Raw genomic sequence first — 20,967 nt, forward strand, 5'->3', positions numbered from 1 at the left:
CTCACACTTTGTCATGGTGCGGGTCATATGCCATATGCTTATATTCCGTTTATGTCTGTGATATCCAAAGTATAGATGATAAATGTATAATCGCTGGGGGTCCCACTACTGGGTCTTCCAACGATCAGGAGAACGAGGGTCATATGCCCCATTTAAATGGAGTGGTCACGCATGCGCAATACTGCTCCATTTAATGTCTATGGAATCAACAAGATAGCCAACTACACTGTGCACATACCCTAATTCTTTGTTTCAGTTTTCTTGTATTATTATTTTTCTTAAACTTATTGTTTATAATAAATGATGCATTGCTTTGCAGCTTTATCATGTTTTATTTAGCTGTTATAATAGTAAAAGTGTATCCGACCTCACTGAGGACAGTGATATAAATGTTGCAGGGAGGTGGACTCACTATAATGTCAGTGGTTGGGAAGGATTTTCCTGAGAGATAATATAACAGAGTGCCTGGTCTATAGAACTAGAAAAAATTGGAAGACCCTAGTAGTTGGCAGGTGTATGAATCAAATGGAGAAAACTGTTGTGCTGGAGGCACATAAGCACCCAATTTCCCAACTACTATATAACCAACAATAAAATGTAACTTTTATTAGTATGCTTTAAAATGTCCATGTGAGGACAACAACAGACGCATTGTGGTTACAAATTTGGCCAAAGTCAGCTGGCACTGACTCTATATCTGCTATGTCTTGTCTGTGACAGGATAGGGTGTCGTAGATACAACGATGTGACTGCATAGGGCAGAAGCTGCAGACTGCTGAATGATGCGTGAGTATGTCAATGAAACCAGATATAGAGGCTAGTCTGACTTGGCTATGAAAAATGTCTTAGCCCCCCCGACATGTTTCGCTGTAGACACAGTGTCCTCAGGGGATTAGAATGGGGCTAGTGAGCGCGCGTTCCTGTTCACTCTATAGAACTGGCTATGAGCCTCCGGCAGGTGACAGAACTCAGGTTCTTCCCACTGATAAAACGGGGTAAAGTCCCACAGCAGATAAAATATGTCAAAGAACAGGAATAATAGATAAAACCCAGCGGTGAAGTCTAGACAAGCCGAGATGAAATGATTAGATGTTTCTACTCAGACCTGTAACCAGAATGTAATGGTGAAGTATCAGGGACAGGTCAGAAACTCATGATGGAAATTGTAGTATTTCGCTTGGCTCAGTTTCTCTCAGGCTTTAGGCAGCTCCAGAAAGATCTTACACCTTTGAATATATTTCTTCTGGGTTTTTTGTCATATACAAATGTCCTCTCCTTATGTTCTTCAGAACAACTAGCCTTGAGTCCTCTGTTGACAGGTGGTATAGAACGCACTCGAACAATGTTGTTGAATGACACTTTGCGTCTTGGTGTTAATGTCTCATTGACGTTCTGGTGAGGAGGAGCCACCGATGGTCCAGGACATTCCTCTTTGAGAAGGGTTGTTGCCCTTCTGGGTCCTAGATGATGTTGAAACTCCCTGGCAAGTTTGTCCCTCCAACTGAGGCACGGATTTCTCTGTAGCTGGCGAACAGGTGTAGAGATACAGGCTCTTTCCTCTTCCAATAAATTCTCTCTTGGAGACACTTTCCAACAGAAGAACTTCTTCATTTTTTCCTTGGTCTTGCACATAGTTGTGCTCAGTGTTGATCCTGGTCTCAGTTGTAAATCAAATTCAGCGGGTTCAGGTTGATGACTTGAAGATTCCTCCTCGCTCTCACCCAGGACAAGCACTGTAGCCACAGTCAGCATTATGATGAGTGGTGAAATCATCAGGGCACAGGCCGCGCCATACAGAAGCCGTAAATGTAGTTTGGTGTCACATTCTGAGGGGTCTTTTCGGGGCACCACATGTGTTTGGTTCTTCTGTAACAAGATAGATTAAAAATACATTATTTTATACTTATGTTGGGTGTGTGTAAAGATGCAAGGAATATACATATTTAGTCACATGAATAGTCAATTCTGTAAAACCTTCCCATTGGGGCATTGGTGTTCTCAGCAAGCAATGAAATTATGACTTCTATTCCCTAAACTATATTAGATTGACAGCAGGAACTTGACTGGCTGGAAAAGATTGTATATGAAATGTCTTATTTATCAGATTCATGTTTCATGTAAATTTCGTCACTAAGCAACGCTGGAGTAAATCTATTAATAAAATCAACATAATACAGTGGAATTGATCACAGCAACTATTAAGAATTGTATTAATTTAACAAAATGATAGCGAGTATGTGATTGGTCGCATAGGTTACAGCGCGATTACTTTTTTTTTCTGAGAAAAATGTGTCACTTACTCCAAAGAACTTAGAAATCATCCACTTATGTAACACTGTTGGCTTCTGGTGCGGGGCAATGGATCCAATTTCAATATTCTGTAAAACAGATTTATCAGAAGATAAAGAGAAATCTCCAGAAAATTGTAAAGAGTTATAAAACATAGAGACCTCTGGAAATGTTCTAAGACTGAAACCAGAGGCGTAACTTGAAGCTCTTAGACCCCAATACAAAATCTGTAACAGGGACCCCACCTACTATTTACCATTTATAATACTGGTATCTTCTTATCTGGCAGAGGGGCTTATGGGCCCGCTCAGGCACCAGGACTAAAGTGCAACTCATACTTTTGTACCCCCTAAAGCAATGCCCTTGAGTAAATCTATTAGACGAGGGTTTGTAACAATCATTTCCTATAAATTGCAAAAAATAAAATTTTACATTTATAAATGTTACAGTGAACACATAAATTTTGGCCTCAATAGGCTTTATTGCGGCAAGGACTCTGTGTGACGTCATATCTTGCAGATATTTAAGCTTTAAAGCATTGCCTATAGGTGAGAATACCTCCATAATATTGTGTCTGACAGAACATGGCACCTATTCTTTTCTGTCACATTTATACAAAATCTGACAAAAAGAACCCACTATATGCCTCAACATTACATTTGATGCATAGGGACATAAAGTAGGGCCCCATAGAAGCCAATAGGTGCCCTATTACAGTTCTGTACAACTCAGAGGTTGTATGATGCCCGTATGCAGCTCAGTGTAGGAAAAGTTGTAAAATAGATGTGGATATTGGCTCTGTCTCATGTGAATTCTTTCAAATAGTGGAACTTCTATCTACACCTTATACAGGAGCCTGAATAATAAAAGTTCCTGCTAATTAAAGGTTACAGGGTTATATGTTTGAATATATTGAACTTACGCCATTACACCGCTCTCTTATCCTTTTATGTCCAGCAGGAGTGTATGGGTCTCCAACAGGGTCAGAGAGAAATCCCTGCAAGAAAAGTATAAAAGTGTAAAATATATCATCTCTGGTGCAGATAATGGCATTTGACATTATTCCTGGATGTAGAACTGTTTACTTGGATGATGTCATTTACCTTAGATCAATAAGTTCTATAAAAGGCAGATATAACAGCCATAATATAAGCATATACAAGCAAGTAACTCACCCCGAAGAGCTGGAACATGATTCTTATATGAGGAACGATGTCCTCAGATTGGAAGTCCTGAAAGGCAAATAATCACATTAATACCCCAGATAAGAACATTCATCCAACTATATGTAAAATCAGTATGAAGTTGTGTATTTACCTCAAACCTCCATGGTCTCGGGGTTCTGTAGGAGCTTCCATAGAAAGGAAGATATTTCATCCAAAACAAGAAGTCCTATAAGATGAAAATGTTATTATTACAGTCAATATCCTGGAGATAGGGGCACAGTATATATATATATATATATATATATATATATATATATATATATATATATATATATAATGGTAATGTTATTGGGCACTGACGTAGATAGATAGATAGATAGATAGATAGATAGATAGATAGATAGATAGATAGATAGATAGATAGATAGATAGATAGATAGATAGATAGATAGATAGATAGATAGATAGATAGATAGATAGGAGATAGATAGATAGATAGATAGATAGATAGATAGATAGATAGATAGATAGATAGATAGATAGATAGATAGATAGATAGATAGATAGATAGATAGATAGATAGATAGATAGGAGATAGATAGATAGATAGATAGATAGATAGATAGATAGATAGATAGATAGATAGATAGATAGATAGATAGATAGATAGATAGATAGATAGATAGATAGATTAGATAGATAGATAGATAGATAGATAGATAGATAGATAGATAGATAGATAGATAGATAGATAGATAGATAGATAGATAGATAGATAGATAGATAGATAGATAGATAGATAGATCGATAGATAGATAGATAGATAAATAGAAGAATATTTCATTACGACAAGAAACATTACTACCTGATTAATTTTATAGTTTCCTTACTAACAGAATATTTTGCATATAATATCAGTAATAAGTTGCGTTACCTCCAGAGTCCATTGGATGAGGTTGTGAAATGGACTTTCATATGATTGAAAGTAAGAAGTCCAATATGAAAAGTCCTGGAAGAGACAATATTGGCATCATAGTCAATCTCCTTTCCATACAAAACATAAACTATATCTACATATTACACACACACACACACGCACGCACGGACGCACACACACACACACACACACACACACACATACACACACTTATTTGATGTGTTGGAGGAAGTTATATACATAATGTAGTTCCGGCTGCAGGGACATATTTTACTAATAGTAAGAAGGAGACACCGCACTCGCCAGTATGCCATAGTGATTGTTTTCTTTCACCTGGTCTGCACACTTTGGTATACTGGGAAGTGCCATCACTCATTTTATTGGATCTTAATTTGAGGGGCTTTGGATGAATTCTCTGGGAGCTGAGCACCCCACTTCTTGATGACAGAACTAGACATATATACTATAGGAATATTATGTTTACCCAGATTTTACTACTTGCTTACAAATAGCAATTACATAAGCTCTAACCCATCATTTCCTTAGCAGTTCCCCCTTACCAGTCGATAAATTCTTACTAGAACTACACCAAAACAACTCCCACCTACCCACATAAATCACCTAGCAGCAACTTGTTATAACTGACAAACATTTATAATAAGAGATGAACTTACCGGCAATGTCAAGCATTTACCAGGCGTGATCAGAGTAAAATACACTAATACAAGTATGATCCTCATTTTTCAAAAAAGATCAAGTCTCTAAGCACCAAAATATGGCTAACAAGAAACAAGCTGAAAATGGCTGTGGCCCTTTTATAACCTACTCCCCCAGGTGATTATAACATCACCAAGCGCTTTGTGACATCATCAAAAGCCCATCAGAAGCCAACATGTCAGTGACACCACTAACTTTGATATATGTTATTAGCACAAGCTATAAGCAACACACAGTATGGCTGCACTATTTGACAATAATTTGATCTTTAATATCTAGGGTTGTCCCTGAGTGATGATTAATGTGAAACAATATATGATAAGTCTACAGCAAGTGTCAGGGACACTATAGAGTACATTTACCATATACAGTTTAGGAACCATGAAGGGAAAGGGGCCATCTGACTAAGAGAGCTTTAATTGCCAACAGGGTCCATGTACTATATATATATATATATATATATATATATATATATATATATATATATATATATATATATATATATATACTATAAATGAAAAATAATCTATATGTACTAGTCCTTCTCAATGAATTAGAATATCATCAAAAAGTTAATTTATTTCAGTAATTCAATTAAAAAAGTGACAAAATTTGGGGTTTATCATTAACTGTCAGCCATAATCATCAACATTAAAAGAAAAAAAATGCTGGAAATAGATCACTCTGTGTGTAATGAATCTATATAATATATGAGTTTCACTTTTTGAATTGAATTACTGAAATAAATAAACTTTTTGATGATATTCTAATTCATTGAGAAGGACTAGTATATATTATTAAAACCTATGCCCCTCTGGATCAGGCATTATCACTTTGTGTGTAAGTTCTGTATTTTCCATTACAAATAGTGTTTTGGAGCATTGGAGCAGATACATAGCGGCCATGAATCATTGCTGAGGGGGCAGGGAATGGTGGGGAGATCAGATAAGGTCTCTTCTCACTAATAAAGCAGACTTATATTTATGAGTATAATATCCGCTGTATTCTTTCTTACCAAGTATTAGTCCGAGGGTACAATATATTTTTCTGCCCGTTGGCATAACAGCCCAGCGGACCTGATGGTATATGCTGCCCTGAAATACTAAATTATACTTGAATTACAGTTCCGCTTTAGAGTGTCCAGTGATAGTGATGTACGATGAGGTGTCCATAAATATTTTTTTACTAGAATAGTCAGAACTGAGTAAAACAACATCAAAACTGTCTAATTTACAAAATCATCTGGCTCCAAAAGGTTTAATACAATGTAACAAACTTGTTATAATGTACTTGGCTGCAGCCACACTTTCGCAGCGTAAAAAATACGCTGCGGAAAACTCTACAAAAATATTCTGCAACCACAATCAATTCAGAAATCTGAATGAGTTGGAAAATATTTTTCTCATAGAATTAAATTTTCCATAGCGCATTCTTATGAGAGTCGGGGGGGGGGGGGAGAAGATACCGGAGGGGAGCTGCCCAGTGGAAACTTCTCCCTGAGCCAAGTACTTTTTTAAAAACTGTTATCTCTGAAACACTGCAGCACTTCAGAGTAAAGCATAGTTCACAGTAATAAGGGTACGAGTCAATATTTCATGCAGCTCGTGGTTAGAACAGCATCTACCTGCTGACAGGTTCCCTTTTACATGCTTTTCATGACATAACAGTATCACAGCTGCACATGATGCCACAATCTACTGAAAGATACATTTTTGTTTCTATGTCTTTTCCAAATGGAACACAATGGGTTAGATTTATCAATACTGATGCATCAGATATACAGTCTCTCCCCCAGTGCAGGGTGCAATATATTCATCAATGGGCCACATGCTCTGTTGATGAATCTGCTTTTATATTAAAACAATGTTAGGCCGGACTTAAATTTGTTTTCAAACTTTTTTTGTTAGAAAATAGGCAGTAATCTTTTACTATAAAGGAGTTGTGCTCGGTGTGACTCTGTAGCCCCCCTCACCTTTTCTGACACTTTCGTAAAAATGGAAAAGGTGGAGCAGGTGCTTCATAAATATGCCATTCGTCCCAAACGCCATAATTTTCTATGTACTAATACCAGAAAATTGTAAATACATTGATAAATCTGCCCAGATGTTGCCATGCTTGCTCCATGTTTTTAAAAATGGTGCATGTGAATTTATTACTAGTTCAACTATTGATGTGGTCATTGATTCATTTGGGGAAATTCCCAGAATAAGCCTTCCGTAAGTATTCAGAATAATCCAAAATAATGTGTCGCAAACATAACAAATCATAAAGTTTTAATAATGAGAAATTACTATAAATATGGGGCAAATAGTTCAGAACAAAAAGCCAAACCCATGTTTTTGGATACAATATATAAATCCTAAATTGTTCACTTCCCTTTGAATACCTTCGCTCACCCACATGGTTTAAACCTTAAATATAATCTTATACTTTACAGGTAAATCCTCCTATTTGTGTTTCTTGTAATGCGTGATTGGTCCCCTACATCTGTCTAACGCCCTAGATATTTAGAGATGAGACTTTCTATGTCACTTTTTGACCTCATAGAGACACAGCAGAGTTGTGTGCAGGAGGCAGGACGGTATCACACAGAGTCCTTGAGGCTCCATACTACAGAGCTGCACCAGATGGAGCGTGTTACAATTTTTCTTATTTTGGATTTGTACGGATTTTATACTAGGCAATATGGCGGTACATAGGGCCCCAAAGTCTTGGGTGCCCTATTATGGCATATTACAACTTGGAGGTTGTAAACAACCGTAATGTGGCCATGTGCATGAAGCAGTTAAAATGCTGTTAACCACTTCCTGACCAGAAGCTTTACTCCCCTTTCTGACCAGGCGCATTTCCACATTTTTAGCCATGTGCCAATTTAAAAGCAAATTGTTGTTCTATTACTTTACCTACATGTATTTGGTCTTGTTTTTCTCAGAATATGTTGGGCTTCCATATTGTGTAACAAAAATTATAGATATATTTACCTTTTTTTAAAATATAGAAGGAAAAATGGGAAAAAAAATGGAAAAAAATTTGAATATGTGAATTTAGGTGATATTTTTTTGAAATCTGGTGCATGCCACTGGGTCAACACACCTGAATACAAATTTGGCAACTTCTGCTGACCTCAGCTATACCATATATGTGTGCATTTGTTACACGTCGGGCGCAAGGTGGAGCTTACAATGAATGGTGCGCAAACTGACTTTTGGAGAGCAAATTTTGCAAAGCTGGTTTGCTAACACCATATGACCATTACAGATGTTGTGAAGTTCCATAACACCATTATAGGGGTGTTCCAGTCCAAAAAATTGTTATGGCCTATCAATATTTGATCAGACGGGGTCCGACTCCCGACATCCCCACCGATCAGCTGTTCTCGTATGAGCGCTGCTTCTCCTTCATTTCTTTTACTGCTCACAGTTGTAGCAGCGGTTCAGAGTATTACAACCTTCGCCCATTGAAGTGAACAGACTGTAACCCTCTATGCTGCCGCTACAAGTGTGTCGGCGATTCACAGAGTGAGCGGTGACAAGAATGAAGGGTAAGCAGCGCTCGTACGAGTTCTGGGTACCTTCAAAACAGCTGATCGGTGGGGGTGACGGGAGTCAGACCCCCACCGTTCAGATAATGTTTTGGGACTGGAACACCCCATTAACTCCCCTTTAAAACACATCTGGTGAGAGTTTAATTAAAATAATATAATTGCAATACTATATTTATGTGAAACGAAGTAACTTACTAATGTACTTTAACTAAAAATTCTGTACTGTTCCCGGAAGTGCTGGAGCTTTTCTAACAATGATGATGCTCCGACACGGCCCCACATGACTTGAGGGCTTGCTTCATGTGCTGTTCATGAACATGACTCCAGCGATTGGAAACCCCTGAATTGACCAAATATGGATGTCGGGAGCAAGGCTGGAATCCCGAACAAAGCACTAGCTGATGCTCTGCTCGGGACTCAAGCAATAGGCAATGTAACAGCCCCTTGCGGTCATGTTCACGAACAGCACATGAAGCAAGAGTTCAGTCACGTGGGGCCGTGTCGGAGCATGATCATTGGTAGAAAAGCTCCAGCACTTCCAGGAAACAATTCACGAAGTTTGAACTGCACCATTTAGTACAGAATTTTTATATAAAGTACATTACTAAGTTACTTCGCTTCACATAAATATATTATTGCAATGCAATTTTTGGTCCCCGGATAACCCCTTTAAAACCAATATGAGTTTTAATAGAAAGTAAGTGTAGAACGAACAATTTTGTGTAAGCCCCCCCCCCCCCCCCCCACACACACACACAAAATAATGTAGTCTTTAGCAATATTCTTGCCATTAAAAATGTGGAATCCAGATGGAAACCTGAGGAATTCCATTATAAGTCAATGGGGTTCGTCAGGATTCATAGGGATCAATCTGAAAACAGTTCCGTCATAGCCTTCATGGATCATTAAAGAATGGAAGCCATTGCGCTAATGTGAACAGAGCCTTAACCTATTAACTTATCCTCCTTTAACACAAAAATGATACCCTACAAACATCCAGGTGATCATTAAATCAAGAAGCAAATGTATCACAATGATGATTAACGTTCATTCAGTATATTCCCTCCCTTTTAGGCAAGGTTAGTTGCTGTTCTGCATACATTTTCATATATATGGGAACAACTCTGTCACCAATGTTTCCTGTTAGGTAAAACGAGTATAAGGAAAGTTGGATTTAAAGCTATTTGATCATCCTACAGCAATCATCTGTCTATGGCCTTAAAGGGTCACTCCAGCCAAAGCTAAACATTCCCATGTGTACCATTATGGTATTCCATGTGTCAGTCTCTCACCTGTTATATTTCTTGCTGGTTCTATCTCTATATATCAGACTGGGATGGTTGCTTAGCAGCAGTGTGAATCAGGCTCGGTGACACGTTTTCTCTACCTGAGTCTATGGAGATCTATGTGTCACCCATCACAGGATTCAGCAGTTCCTGTAGTTTTGCATAGGGGGGAGAAAAACTTCTATCATCAGCTGTCACTGATACTTAGACAGGTTCCTGACACACAGGTGTAATGTAGAAGAATATAGTGCAGCCTTCCTGTCTGTATACTTATGGTTTCTCAGCCTATTTAGGAGAATATAGAGAGAATGATAATCACAGTGTCCCCCAGCATGGAGAAATGGTATGGTCTTTAGCTGGTCATGTGATGCAGTGCTGAATCATCATGGTATTGACAGCAAAGCAGAGGGGAAGAGAAAGCTGGGGAAATCTAAGAATCAAGATGTAGGCTTTTTTAAAGCCCAGACAAGGCATCAGTTCAATAAGTAAGTACAGTATACATAAAAGAAGTGTAGAGTGTGGTTTACTGTCAGGTGGGGAATGCAGACATGGAAAGTTGTGTTTCCACTTGAGGTCTTCTTTATTGGAAGCAAAGCGCGCACTCAATTAGCTCTTTTAGCTTAACATAACCCTAGAAACATAGAGTGAACCCCTGATCTCAAATGACATAAGGTTCACTGAGCTGGATGTCCGGGGAAGGGTAATAATGTCAAAGTGAGAGAGTTAAATTAAGATACTGATGTTTAGTACTTAAAGGGAGACTGGGTAAAACTGATATGTTGTGTCATGTGAAGTGCAGGGCCTGAGGTCTTATTCACAAAGGGCAGTCAGATCTTGCATTACTTCATGTGTGTAAGTCCTAAAAGAGCAATTTATTAAGACTGGCGGTTTATACTCCAGTCTTCGTTGGAGTTAGATGCAACATAAATTAATTAAAAGACGAATGCCTCTTAATAAATTTGTTGCATCGATTGGTCGGCCATGCACTACAATTTTGTCGCAAAGACCACGGCCGTGCACCATCCATTCCCCCCTTCCCATAGAACATAAAATAAAATAAGCATACTCACCTCACCATTCCGCTTCACTTCCTCGCCTCCGAGTCCCCTAAGGCTCCTTTAGCATTCCTGTTTTTTTATTTAATTGTCTGATGGAGGTAGTTCGATTGGGGGCAAGGTACTGGGCCCAGCATGGTCATGGTCCAAGTACCTTGCTATGCCCCATAGAGGGAAATCTACGCCAGCTAGAAGCTGGAGTTGATTTCCACTATAATTTACGCCAGATTTAGGGAATGAATTATTATAAATTTGCTGGGCCGCAGTGGCCACGCCCGCTTTTAGGAAGCCAGGTCCCTTTATTTTAAAATGGAGGGTCATGTTTTTATTTGTTTAATTTATTCATTTATTTATATTATAGGAAATCATACAGATTTTTAATATACATGTATTAGAAATTCTGGTCACATAATTTTCTTATATCAATGCATTTGCTTCAGTCTAAAAAAACAAACAATAATAGTTTAGGCATACCGCCCAACCATCCCAGATTCAGCAGGACTGTCCCAGATTCTGAACGGTGTCCCACTGTCCTCAGGACGCAGAGACAGTTGAATCCAATGCTGAAGCAGGGAATGTCACCTCCCTGCTTCAGCATTCAAATTATAAAGAGGCCGTGAGCCGCTCCGTACAGACAGGTGCGATGCAGTGACGTCATTGCGCCTGTCTGTGTCGAACCACTCACAGTACAGAGGGATATCCTCCACTCGCCGAGGGTATTTATTTTATTATTTATTTATTACGCACTATGGCGCATTACACTGTAGGGGAGCACCTGCTAAGGGGGCATTATACTTTATGGGGCAGTCCGGCGAATCTGTTAGCAGTGTTTGGCAGACACACATGTCAAGATTGGGCAGCCCCATTTTAGATAGTGCCACAGTGCCCTCAGTGAATGCTGCCACAGTGCCCTCTGTGGATGCTGCCACAGTGCCCTCTGTAGATTCTTCCACAGAGTCCTCTGTAGATGCTGCCACAGTGCCCTCTGTAGATAATGCCACAGTGCCCTCTGTAGATAATACCACAGTGTCTTCTGTACATACTGCCACAGAGCCCTCTGCAGATGCTGCCAGAGTGCACTCCGCAGATGCTGCCACAGTGCCCTCCAAAGATGCTGCCACAGTGCCCTACACAGATGCTGCCACAGTGCCCTCTGCAGATAATGCCACACACACCCCAAGTACATAGCTCCATTGGGGCTCCCTCTAGGCAGGGGCGTAGCTAGGGGGTCAGGCGGAGCATGTGCCCCGGGCGCAACTTAAAGGAGGGGCGCCAGGTACAATTAGAAGCAATGAATAGCCGGGTACATTCCGTTCCCGGCTATTCAGCTCTTTTGTACCAGAGAAGCGCTATCGTGCTTCCGACGATGAAAGGCACCATATACAGGGGTGGGCTATATCTACAGGGGGCTATATACAGGGATGGGCTATCTATGGAGCACTATATACAGGGGTGGGCTATATCTACAGGGGGGCTATATACAGGGGTGGGCTATCTATGGAGCACTATATACAGGGGTGGGCTATATCTACAGGGGGGGCTATATACAGGGGTGGGCTATATATGGAGCACTATATACAGGGGTGGGCTATATCTACAGGGGGGTCTATATACAGGGGTGGGCTATCTATGGAGCACCATATACAGGGGTGGGCTATATCTACAGGGGGCTATATACAGGGGTGGGCTATCTAAGGAGCACTATATACAGGGGTGGGCTATATCTACAGGGGGCTATATACAGGGGTGGGCTATATCTACAGGGGGGCTATATACAGGGGTTGGCTATCTATGGAGCACTATATACAGGGGTGGGCTATATCTACAGGGGGGTCTATATACAGGGGTGGGCTATCTATGGAGCACCATATACAGGGGTGGGCTATATCTACAGGGGGCTATATACAGGGGTGGGCTATCTATAGAGCACTATATACAGGGGTGGGCTATATCTACAGGGGGCTATATACAGGGGTGGGCTATCTATGGAGCACTATATACAGGGGTGGGCTATATCTATAGGGGATCTATATACAGGGGTGGGCTATATCTACAGGGTCTATATACAGGGGATGGGCTATCTATGGAGCACTATATACAGGGGTGGGCTATATCTATAGGGGGATATATACAGGGGTGGACTATATATAGAGCACTATATACAGGGGTTGGCTATATCTACAGGGGGCTATATACAGGGGTGGGCTATCTGTGGAGCGCTATATACAGGGGTGGACTATATGTGGAGCACTATGTGCAGGGGTGGACTACATGTGGAGCACTATATACAAGGGTGGGCTATATCTACAGGGGTGGGCTATATACAGGGGTGGGCTATCTGTGGAGCACTATAGGGGGAGCAATTTGTGGGACACTATATACAGGGGTGGGCCCTATGGGGGCACTATCTACAGGAGGCTCTATGGCAGGCACTATCTACAGGGGGCACAGTGTGTGGGACATGGTGTATGGTGCTATTATAATTAGAGGTGAAGTGTATGGCACTATTATATTTAGGGGCATAGTTTGTGGTATAATGAGAACTTTATCTTTATTTATAGGTGTAGAAATGCTTGAAAAGTGAGAAGCTGAAGACATCTGAGCGGCAAACTGCAGAAATGGGATGTGACCGGGAGAAGTCATCATAGAGTTCTGGACCGGATGGAGAAAAAGGTGAGTCACTTAATGATAATGTTTATTCTGCCTCTAATCAGTACTGTAGTTACTGTGTGATCTGCAGCGAGATGATGGGTGGTGTGATTATGATATGATTTATTTTTTGTGAAACAGCATCTCCCAGCATATCCTTACCATTGTTCGGGCCATGCTAGGAGCTGTTGTTTTACGCGTACACACCTATACGGCAGGGGTTGTACTAAATTGAGCTGTATTTGTGCTGGTGCTGTATATATGTACTAAGCTTTGTTCTGGTGCTGTATTTATGTACTGAGCTTGGTTCTGGTGCTGTGTATAGAACTATATTGCTTGTAATATGTACAAATGTTTTTATGCTCGAGTTACATAAAAAAAAATGTGGAAAAGAAATGACACGTCATTGATTGGTAGAGAAAACCAACATGGCGAGGGGGAAGGAAATGTCGAGAAAAAGGTTCGGGGGGGGGGAGGGGCGCCAAACTGAATCTTTGCCCCGGGTGCTGGAGAGCCTAGCTACGCCTCTGCTCTAGGATTGGAATCCCCAGCCAGAGCGTTGCCGATGCTTTGGCTGGGGATTCCTCTACTCTTGGAGCCCCTGACGTTACTGTCCATACACAGTGACGTCAGGGGATCCTCCTGGCCCGGAATGTGATATCAGGGGCAACCCCAGAGCCGGAGTCCCGGAGAAGAGCACTAGTCTAGGCTCTGCGCCGGAATTCTGGGGAAGCCATTAACATCAATGTCCATATATATTGATAGTGATGTCAGGGGGTTGCCCAGAGCTGGAGTCCAGGAGCAGAGCCACTTCTAGCACATTGCCTGGGATTCCAGCTCTGCTACTGACATCACTGTCCATATATGGACATGGATGTCAGGGGCAACTCCAGAGCTGGAGTCCCGGGCAGAGCGCTAATAGGCTCTTCCTGGGACTCCAGCTGTGCTCCTGACATCACTGGTACTACTGCTCTGGGGAAGCCCCTGACATCACTGTCGATGTATGGACAGCAATGTCAGAGGCTTCCCCAGAGTCCCAGAGCAGAGCCTATACTAGCTCTCTGCCAGGGACTCCGCTCTGGGGAAGACCCTGACACACTGTTAATATATGGACAGCGATCTCAGGGAATTCCATAGAGTCCCGGAGCTTAGCGGATACTAGCGCTCTGCCCGGGACTCTGCTCTGGGGAAGACCCTGACGCACTGTCAATATATGGACAGCGATGTCAGGGAATTCCACTGAGTGGCGGAGCAGAGCGAATACTAGAGCTCTGCACGGGACTCCGGCTCTGAGGAAGCCCAAGGAATTCCAGCGTCCCGGAGCAGAGTCTATACTAGCGGCTCTGTGTCCCGCAGGCCGCAAATGACAGCCCCAAGGGCCACATTCAGCCCGCGGGCCGCGTGCTTGAGACCCCTGTGCTAAGAGGACATTATACTTTATGAGACACCTGCTAAGGGGACATTATACTGTATGGGGGCACCTGCTAAGGGGACGTTGCACTGTTTGGGGGCACCTGCTAAGGGGACATTATATTGTACAGGGCAGCTATGGGGGCATTATACTGTATGGAGGCATCTGTGTGGGCATTATACTGTATGGGGCCATCTGTGTGGGTGTTATACTATATTAGGGCAGCTATGGAGGCATCTGTGTGGGCATTATACTGTATGGGGACAGCTATGGGGAATTATACTGTGTGGGGCAGCTATTTGGCAATGTCTTGTGTGGGAGGCACTATCTGGTCATTATACTGTGTGGGTGATTCTATGGGGACTTTATTCTGTGGGGAGGCACCATGGGAGCATGATACTGTGGGATGAACTGGGTGTGTATGGGCGGGGATTGAGCGGGGTTAGAGGCGTGGCTTAATAGAGAAATAATTTGCAGCGGGGCATCAGTCTTCCCCCTTGACACTGCTTGAAAGTTGGGAAGTATGGATTTAGCCCACAGATTAGTCCATAGTAATGCATCCATAGGATAACTGAATGAACTAAATATGGCGTCTGTCATGTGACCCACCCCCCACACATCATGTGACCACTGGCATTCATGTAACACTGTCTAGGTATATAACAGGTAAATTGTATTTTACTAAGGAGTAAAAAGTATTTCCACCTACAGCAGCGTCTCTTCATCATGTCTGGCAGCTCTTATATTCTTCTCCCTGTCTCCTCTGTGGGTGTTTGTTTTTTTTAATTAATAACTTTATTAATAACATGACAACATCATCTAGAGACAGGCAGCCATTTTATAAGTCATCTAGAGACCGTACATACACAATGAAGTAATTGTTCATCATTATTCCATCATCAGTCCTATTCCCTTAGTCCATGGATGTGTCCTCTATGTGGCCTCAACACTTGTATGTCATGTAAACCTATTGCTAAACTAAATGATAGGGGGTCGCGTGATGTGAGTAAGTGGGTTAACCCCTTTAAGGCACCCTGACTGTCTCTTGGTATCTGCTGTCAGAAGAAACAAGGATCGGTCATGCTGCATTTTAACAATCCCTTAATCACTCAGAAGATAATTATTGGCAGAGGTATCTATGCCAGCGGCTCATCCTCCACTCCATCTAGTAAGAAAAATGCACGGACCATTTCAGTGGAATGCACAAAAAAGAGGAGAAAATCCATGGCACTCACCATTCAGTAGAAATATTCTTTGTTTAATCAGCAAGGCAATAGATGTGGAGCAAAAGCCTACGGCCGTTTCGCGTGTACCCACACTTTGTCATGGTGCGGGTCATATGCCATATGCTTATATTGCGTTTATGTCTGTGATATCCAAAGTATAGATGATAAATGTATAATCGCTGGGGGTCCCACTACTGGGTCTTCCAACGATCAGGAGAACGAGGGTCATATGCCCCATTTAAATGGAGTGGTCACGCATGCGCAATACTGCTCCATTTAATGTCTATGGAATCAACAAGATAGCCAACTACACTGTGCACATACCCTAATTCTTTGTTTCAGTTTTCTTTTATTATTATTTTTCTTAAACTTATTGTTTATAATAAATGATGCATTGCTTTGCAGCTTTATCATGTTTTATTTAGCTGTTATAATAGTAAAAGTGTATCCGACCTCACTGAGGACAGTGATATAAATGTTTCAGGGAGGTGGACTCACTATAATGTCAGTGGTTGGGATGGATTTTCCTGAGAGATAGTAAAACAGGGTGCCTGGTCTATAGAACTGGCTATGAGCCTCCGGCAGGCGACAGAACTCAGGTTCTTCCCTCTGATAACATCGGGTAAAGTCCCACAACAGATAAAAGATGTCAAAGAAGAGGAATAATAGATAAAACCCAGCGGTGAAGTCTAGACAAGCCGAGATGAAATGATTAGATGTTTCTGCTCAGACCTGTAACCAGAATGTAATGGTGAAGTATCAGGGACAGGTCAGAAACTCATGATGAAAATTGTAGTATTTCGCTTGGCTCAGTCTCTCTCAGGACTTAGGCAGCTCCAGAAAGATCTTAGATCTTTGAATATATTTCTTCTGGGCTTTTTGTCATCTACAAATGTCCTCTCCTTGTGTTCTTCAGAACAACGAGCCTTGCGTCCTCTGTTGTCAGGTGGTATAGAACGCACTCGAACAATGTTGTTGAATGACACTTTGCGTCTTGGTGTCTCATGGGCAAGCACTGTAGCCACAGTCAGCATTACGATGAGTGGTGAAATCATCAGGGCACAGGCCGCGCCATAGAGAAGCCGTAAATGTAGTTTGGTGTCACATTCTGAGGGGTCTTTTCGGGGCACCACATGTGGTTGGTTCTTCTGTAACAAGATAGATTAAAAATACATTATTTTATACTTATGTTGGGTGTGTGTAAAGCTGCAAGAAATATACATATTTAGTCACATGAATAGTCAATTCTGTAAAACCTTGGGGCATTGGTGTTCTCAGCAAGCAATGAAATTATGACTTCTATTCCCTAAACTATATTAGATTGACAGCAGGAACTTGACTGGCTGGAAAAGATTGTATATGAAATGTCTTATTTATCAGATTCATGTTTCATGTAAATTTCGTCACTAAGCAACGCTGGAGTAAATCTATTAATAAAATCAACATAATACAGTGGCATTGATCACAGCAACCATTATGAATTTTATTAATTTAACAAAATGATAGCGAGTATGTGATTGGGCGCATAGGTTACAGCGCTATTACTGTTTTTTTCTGAGAAAAATGTGTCACTTACCCCAAAGAACTTAGAAATCATCCACTTATAGGCCGTCTGTAACACTGTTGGCTTCTGGCGTGGGGTGATGAATCCAATTTCAATATTCTGTAAAACAGATTTGTGAGAAGATATAGAGAAATCTCCAGAAAATTGTAAAGAGTTATAAAACATAGAGACCTCTGGAAATGTTCTAAGACTGAAACCAGAGGCGTAACTTGAAGCTCTTAGACCCCAATACAAAATCTGTAACAGGGCCCCCACCTACTATTTACCATTTATAATACTGGTATCTTCTTATCTGGCAGAGGGGCTTATGGGCCCCCTCAGGCACCAGGACTAAAGTGCAACTCATACTTTGTACTCCCTAAAGCAATGCCCTTGAGTAAATCTATTAGACGAGGGTTTGTATCAATCATTTCCTATAAATTGCAACAAAATAAAATTTAACATTTATAAATGTTACAGTGAACATATAAATTTTGGCCTCAGTAGGCTTTATTGCGGCAAGGAATATGTGTGACGTCATATCTTGCAGATATTTAAGCTTTAAAGCATTGCCTATAGGTGAGAATACCTCCATAATATTGTGTCTGACAGAACATGGCACCTATTCTTTTCTGTCACATTTATACAAAATCTGAAAGAAAAGAACCCACTATATGCCTCAACATTACATTTGCTGCATAGGGACATAAAGTAGGGCCCCATAGAAGCCAATAGGTGCCCTATTACAGTTCTGTACAACTCAGAGGTTGTATGATGCCCGTATGCAGCTCAGTATAGGAAAAGTTGTAAAATAGACGTAGATATTGGCTCTGTCTCATGTGAATTCTTTAAAATAGTGGAACTTCTATCTACACCTTATACAGGAGCCTGAATAATAAAAGTTCCTGCTATTTAAAGGTTACAGGGTTATATGTTTGAATATATTGAACTTACGCCATTACACCGCTCTCTTATCCTTTTATGTCCAGCAGGAGTGTATGGGTCCCCAACAGGGTCAGAGAGAAATCCCTGCAAGAAAAGTATAAAAGTGTAAAATATATCATCTCTGGTGCAGATAATGGCATTTGACATTATTCCTGGATGTAGAACTGTTTACTTGGATGATGTAATTTACCTTAGATCAATAAGTTCTATAAAAGGCAGATATAACAGCCATAATATAAGCATATACAAGCAAGTAACTCACCCCGAAGAGCTGGAACATGATTCTTATATGAGGAACGATGTCCTCAGATTGGAAGTCCTGAAAGGCAAATAATCACATTAATACCCCAGATAAGAACATTCATCCAACTATATGTAAAATCAGTATGAAGTTGTGTATTTACCTCAAACCTCCATGGTCTCGGGGTTCTGTAGGAGCTTCCATAGAAAGGGAGATATTTCATCCAAAACAAGAAGTCCTATAAGATGAAAATGTTATTATTACAGTCAATATCCTGCAGATAGGGGCACAGTATATATATATATATATATATATATATATATATATATATATATATATAATGGTAATGTTATTGGGCACTGACGTAGATAGATAGATAGATAGATAGATAGATAGATAGATAGATAGATAGATAGATGATAGATAGATAGATAGATAGATAGATAGATAGATAGATAGATAGATAGATAGATAGATAGATAGATAGATAGATAGATAGATAGATAGATAGATAGATAGATGATAGATAGATAGATAGATAGATAGATAGATAGATAGATAGATAGATAGATAGATAGATAGATAGATAGATAGATAGATAGATAGATAGATAGATAGATAATATTTCATAATGACAAGAAACATTACTACCTGATTAATTTTATTGTTTCCTTACTAACAGAATATTTTGCATATAATATCAGTAATAAGTTGCGTTACCTCCAGAGTCCATTGGATGAGGTTGTGAAATGGTCTTTCATATGATTGAAAGTAAGAAGTCCAATATGAAAAGTCCCGAAGAGACAATATTGGCATCATAGTCAATCTCCTTTCCATACAAAACATAAACTATATCTACATATTACACACACACACACACACACACACACACACACACACACACACACACATACACACACTTATTTGATGTGTTGGAGGAAGTTATATACATAATGTAGTTCCGGCTGCAGGGACATATTTTACTAATAGTAAGAAGGAGACACCGCACTCGCCAGTATACCATAGTGATTGTTTTCTTTCACCTGGTCTGCACACTTTGGTATACTGGGAAGTGCCATCACTCATTTTATTGGATCTTAATTTGAGGGGCTTTGGATGAATTCTCTGGGAGCTGAGCACCCCACTTCTTGATGACAGAACTAGACATATATACTATAGGAATATTATCTGTTTACCCAGATTTTACTACTTGCTTACAAATAGCAATTACATAAGCTCTAACCCATCATTTCCTTAGCGGTTCCTCCTTACTAGTCGATAAATTCTTACTAGAACTACACCAAAACAACTCCCACCTACCCACATAAATCACCTATCAGCAACTTGTTATAACTGACAAACATTTATAATAAGAGATGAACTTACCGGCAATGTCAAGCATTTACCAGGCGTGATCAGAGTAAAATACACTAATACAAGTATGATCCTCATTTTTCAAAAAAGATCAAGTCTCTAAGCACCAAAATATGGCTAACAAGAAACAAGCTGAAAATGGCTGTGGCCCTTTTATAACCTACTCCCCCAGGTGATTATGACATCACCAAGCGCTTTGTGACATCATCAAAAGCCCATCAGAAGCCAACATGTCAGTGACAACATTAACTTTGATATATGTTATTAGCACAAGCTATAAGCAACACACAGTATGGCTGCACTATTTGACAATAATTTGATCTTTAATATCTAGGGTTGTCCCTGAGTGATGATTAATGTGAAACAATATATGATAAGTCTACAGCAAGTGTCAGGGACACTATAGAGTACATTTACCATATACAGTTTAGGAACCAATGGGGAAAGGGGCCATCTGAATATGAGAGCTTTAATTGCCAACAGGGTCCATGCACTATATAAATATATATATATATATATATATATATACCAGTGGCGTAACTACCGCTATAGCAGCCGTAGCGGGGCCCGCAGCATGAGGGGGC

The 20,967-nt window shown here is 40.5% G+C and overlaps 1 protein-coding gene across 7 annotated transcripts; it reads right to left on the reverse strand.

Moving 5' to 3' along the window:
* Positions 1 to 225: 225 nt before the first annotated feature.
* Positions 226 to 20,576, reverse strand: LOC142652025 (uncharacterized). Of its 7 annotated transcripts, none has more exons than XM_075827387.1 (7): positions 9,946 to 10,083; positions 4,390 to 4,464; positions 3,607 to 3,681; positions 3,465 to 3,521; positions 3,212 to 3,286; positions 2,301 to 2,378; positions 226 to 1,866 (listed from the first exon to the last, which is right to left on the reverse strand). In XM_075827387.1, exons 3-7 carry the CDS (start codon positions 3,664 to 3,666, stop codon positions 1,183 to 1,185), a joined length of 954 nt encoding a protein of 317 aa, XP_075683502.1. In that variant the 5' UTR covers positions 3,667 to 3,681; positions 4,390 to 4,464; positions 9,946 to 10,083; the 3' UTR covers positions 226 to 1,182. The 7 variants fall into 7 exon arrangements, with proteins under 7 accessions (XP_075683502.1, XP_075683495.1, XP_075683498.1 ...); XM_075827380.1 differs by lacking the exon at positions 9,946 to 10,083 and adding an exon at positions 5,067 to 5,165; XM_075827383.1 differs by lacking the exons at positions 2,301 to 2,378; positions 3,212 to 3,286; positions 3,465 to 3,521; ... (1 more) ...; positions 4,390 to 4,464; positions 9,946 to 10,083 and adding exons at positions 17,857 to 17,943; positions 18,778 to 18,852; positions 19,031 to 19,087; positions 19,173 to 19,247; positions 20,396 to 20,576.
* Positions 20,577 to 20,967: the final 391 nt, after the last annotated feature.

The sequence above is a fragment of the Rhinoderma darwinii genome, chromosome 5 (assembly GCF_050947455.1).
Source record: "Rhinoderma darwinii isolate aRhiDar2 chromosome 5, aRhiDar2.hap1, whole genome shotgun sequence".
In the NCBI taxonomy this organism is placed as follows: Eukaryota; Metazoa; Chordata; class Amphibia; order Anura; family Rhinodermatidae; genus Rhinoderma; species Rhinoderma darwinii.